Consider the following 4,325-nt stretch of genomic DNA (forward strand, 5'->3'; position numbering starts at 1 on the left):
AATTAAGAGATAAACACTTTCCTGTTCTTTGATAGGTAAGGTGTTAGTATTCCCATCTTAGAGCTGAAGTAGTGTTATAGAAAGTTCGGCACTTATGTTTGAGGTTGCATCAGAAGAATGGAGATAAGTGGTTTGAGGAGAAGGTAAAAGAGGTTTATTAATTTGCCACAAATGAAGAGGATGGAGATTCTCATCTTAAAATACTGTAGTACTAACTATAATTGGACATACAGAGCTTTTAAAAGGGGAGGTTTCAGCTTCAGGTATTGCTGTTTTACTATAGTTGATGATTCTGATTGACCCCATCTCCAGGAGAAACAATTATGTAACTTCTGCCTGGACAATTCAGTTGAGCTATCTCTTGTGGTTGACAAAAACAGAGAGCACTTCCCTGCCCTTCTGAGCACTGGCCTTGGGCAGGAATACCATTTTAAGTCCTAAAAAGAGTGGTGGTGGGGGATGTCTAAAGAGACAGCTGGTAAAACATTTTACCCTTTTCAGATTGTTCCCTCTGTTATAGTAGCATCCACAGCTTGGAACTGGAAGAAGAGTTTTCTATATAGGCTTATAAGTAAGCTTTCTTTATGCTTCCAGCCTTTTAGGTACTAATGAGAGGTGGAATCAATAATTTATGAATAGTTTATGACATATTTCTCCTCAGTGGAATATTGTCCTTTGCTTGATTGTGTAGGTTGCAAGTTTTAGTAAAGTTTTGGATTCTCAAGTATTACAGTGGCTTTTCTTAGAACTCATAAAATGATAGTGGTTAAAAAATACCCCTCCATCTGCTTTGACTTAGAGAATGAAAAAAGTACTTGAACTTCTCAGATAAAAAGCTTATAGATACAAAATGTTTTTACAAGGACTTTATATTCTCTTATTTAAATAATGTACTTCATTTTTGTACTTGAAGTTGTTTTTTAGAAGAATCCTTTCAGTCTTTTGGCTTGTGTTTATAATGGGGGTATGAAAACAGAATTTTAAATAGTGGTTAAAGCTTAATTTTAGCTGTATTGCCTCATAAGTGTTTTGTATGTGGTTACCTCTTGAATAGAACATGAAGCAAATCTTGATTTCTTTACTTTGTTTTGAGTCTCTCTCCCAGAGTCTCACTTTGTCACCGTCAGTAGAGTGCTGTGGTGTCATAGCTCACAGCAACCTCAAACTCTTGGGTTCAAGTGATTCTCTTGCCTCAGCCTCTCGAGTGGCTGGGACTATAGGCTCCTGCCACAATGCCCAGCTATTTTTTTTAGAGACCAGGTCTCACTCTGGTTCAGGCTGTTTTTGAACTTCTGAGCTCAGGCAATCCACCTTGGCCTCCCAGAATGCTAGGATTACAAGCATGAGCCACCATGTACAGCATGGAATCTTAATTTCTTTCTTTCTTTTTTTTTTATAGAGACAGAGTCTCACTTTATTGCCCTTGGTAGAGTGGTGTGGCATCACAGCTCACAGCAACCTCCAACTCCTAGGCTTAAGCAATTCTCTTGCCTCAGCCTCCCGAGTAGCTAGGACTACAGGTGCCCGCCACAGTGCCCATTTTATTTTTTTTTTTTTTTGGTTGCAGTTCGACCTGGGCCGGGTTTGAACCCACCACCCTAAAATATGGGGCTGGCACCCTACTCACTGAGCCACAGGTGCCGCCCTGGAATCTTGATTTCTAAATAATTAATTTCATCACAATGTATTTCACTTACTTAGAAAAGTATATATACTGCCATTCTACAGTGTCCATGAATGCTTGTGATTTCTGGTCCTAAGCTCTCCTCTCTCCCTTTTCCCTTAAAACAAGGGCAGTAGACTGCTCTTTCTTTTTTTTAAAAAAAATTTTGAGACAGAGTCTCATTTTACCACCCTCAGTAGAGTACATGGCATCACAGCTCGTGGCATCACAGCTCACAACAGCCTCAAATTCTTGGGCTTACATGGTTCTCTTGCCTCAGCCTCCCAAGTAGCTGGGATTACAGGCATCTGCCACAATGCATGGCTATTTCTTTGTTGCAGTTGTCATTGTTGTTTAGTTGACCCAGGCTGGGTTTGAGCCTGCCAGCCTCAGTGTATGTGGCCAGCGCCCTTCCCACTGAGCTACTGGCACCGTCCTAGACGGTTCTTTCTAGTCTGATTTTTCTGGCTTTTAGTTTTTCTGTTAAGTGTGCATTGTATCGAATGGGAATGCATTTACAGTCTGGGCAAACAGGCATGTGTTAATACCTTTTTATCTTGGCCTCTGAGACACTGATGATTTTAAGAATAAGACTAGAAGAAATCTCTAAGTAAGGATTTTCAGAGTATGATCAATGCCTCAAATGATAACATGCAAAGATATTAAGTCATGACTAAAAATGACTCCATGATGTTATATCAATCTATAAAAATATAAAAATACAACTCATAAAAGTAAAAATACAAATACATAAAAGTATTTGGTAATATTGTTTACTTTGTGTTCTCATAATGCTCTTAAGAGATAGGTAGCAAATATCTTTAGCAATTGTATTCAACAAATGAAAAATTGGAATTTGAATCTCTTGGTTTTTTCATCAAGTTTATCTTTGGTTAGACTGTTTTTTATGGAGAATGTGTTGAGATTCCTTAAATCAGAACATTCTTTTACCAGATGTGCTTACATATCTTTCAGTAAAAAGATTTGTCTCTTAGTATTGTGCCTCTTAGTTCTTCAGGGCATGACTGGAACCAGATAGCTCCATGTGTGTTTCTTTGCAGTTTGTTTCTGGGTTCATTTATTTAGTTATTTACTTAACAAATATTTACTAAGTATATACCATGTGTCAGGCATTTTGTTACAACTTTGTCTGGTATTTTTTTAATCATTTCAGGACTGATGAGGAATATTTTAATATCTCAAGATGATGTTAAATTGGGATCGTGTGTTTTCAAAACAGAAGCACCTGGCTCATTGTATTGTTCCACTCAGAGGCACCCTTGGGGGGGCCAAGATTCCCATCTTAAGCTTGTAAGGAACATGATGCTTGCAAAGCTGTTTCAGGTGTTTTGTGACACTTCATAATTGTGCTTGCTGCCTGCCTATCCTAATCGTCTAAGCAATCAGGAACGCTTTGGAGCTTCTACACTGTTAAGGCACTTTGAAATGTCACCACTTTTTCCCTACCTGTCACCCATTGTACAAGATCCATAGTCATTTAAAACCATGTGAGCTACTTATGTGAGAGTTGTAAATTGAGTGTTTGATCTGATATTGTCATGGACTTAGCATGTTATCTATAAGCCACCTCTCTCTAAAGCTGTTATGTTAAAATTGCATTTAAAATTCTATCAAAATTGCTACTTTGAATGCTATATAAATTGACAAGTAGATTGCCTCCTATTACAGAAATGAAGCAGCTCATTACTCTTTTCATGTGGAGAGGTGCTGCGGTCAGCCACTTGCTATCAGCAAAGCTTCCAAATTGCTTCTAACAGTAGTGGCTTGTGTTGTACCCTGATGCAAAAAGACATCTTACCTTAGGTCTCCCAGGAGGTTGGTGGCAAGAGGTATAGATGGAATATTGTTATGGGGCTTTAAGACAAAAGAGCTTAAAGGTTACGTTTGGTTTTCTTTCCCTTAGTCTCTCCCTCTTTCTTTGTAAAGGAGTGGTGAATGTGTTGCTGACAACTCCACTCTGGGTGGTAAACACCAGGCTGAAGCTGCAAGGAGCAAAATTTAGGAATGAAGACATTGTACCCACCAACTACAAAGGTATTATTGGTAAGTGTCTCTAGGCTAGTTCTTATTTAAGGGTTTTCTTATCTCTTTGCATCTGGAATCTATTGCCACAATAAAGCTACATAACAGATAACCTCAAACGTCAGTATCCATCAGTAGCATTTGTTTAGCTCATGTGTCTGTGGATTGACAGGGATCTAACTCATCTGGGTTGACCCCCGCCTGAGAGTCTTAGCTCCCCTCCTCTTCCTGGAATTAGCATCAGCAAATTTTTGCCATGGTGGTGGCAGAAGCACGAAGGACATGCTCAATGGAACAGTGTATTTCAGGGCTCTGTTCGCAACTTGTCTACTGACACCCCAGTAGCCAAAGCACGTTTAACATGATCAAACCTAAAATAAGAGGCAGAGAAATATTTTCTTTTCTTTTCTTTCTTTTTTTTTTTAAGAGACAGAGTCTCACTTAGTCACCCTTGGTAGAGTGCTGAGGCATCACAGCTCACAGCAACCTCCAGCTCTTGGGCTTAGGTGATTCTCTTGCCTCAGCCTCCTGAGTAGGTGGGACTATAGGCTCTTGCCACAGCACCCAGCTATTTCTTTATTGCAGTTTGACCAGGGCCAGGGTCGAACCCACCACCCTC

General features: G+C 39.5%; 1 protein-coding gene across 1 annotated transcript in view; it reads left to right on the forward strand.

The window, feature by feature from the left end:
- Window positions 1–4,325, forward strand: part of SLC25A17 (solute carrier family 25 member 17) — a 48,123-nt gene that overhangs the window by 32,170 nt on the left and 11,628 nt on the right. Inside the window, exon 5 of the mRNA XM_003783171.2 lies at window positions 3,611–3,727. Coding sequence (XP_003783219.1) covers window positions 3,611–3,727 — 117 coding nt within the window. The remainder of the gene's footprint in view (window positions 1–3,610; window positions 3,728–4,325) is intronic.

The sequence above is a fragment of the Otolemur garnettii genome, unplaced genomic scaffold, assembly GCF_000181295.1.
Source record: "Otolemur garnettii isolate 467f Iridium unplaced genomic scaffold, OtoGar3 scaffold00007, whole genome shotgun sequence".
NCBI classification, from domain to species: domain Eukaryota; kingdom Metazoa; phylum Chordata; class Mammalia; order Primates; family Galagidae; genus Otolemur; species Otolemur garnettii.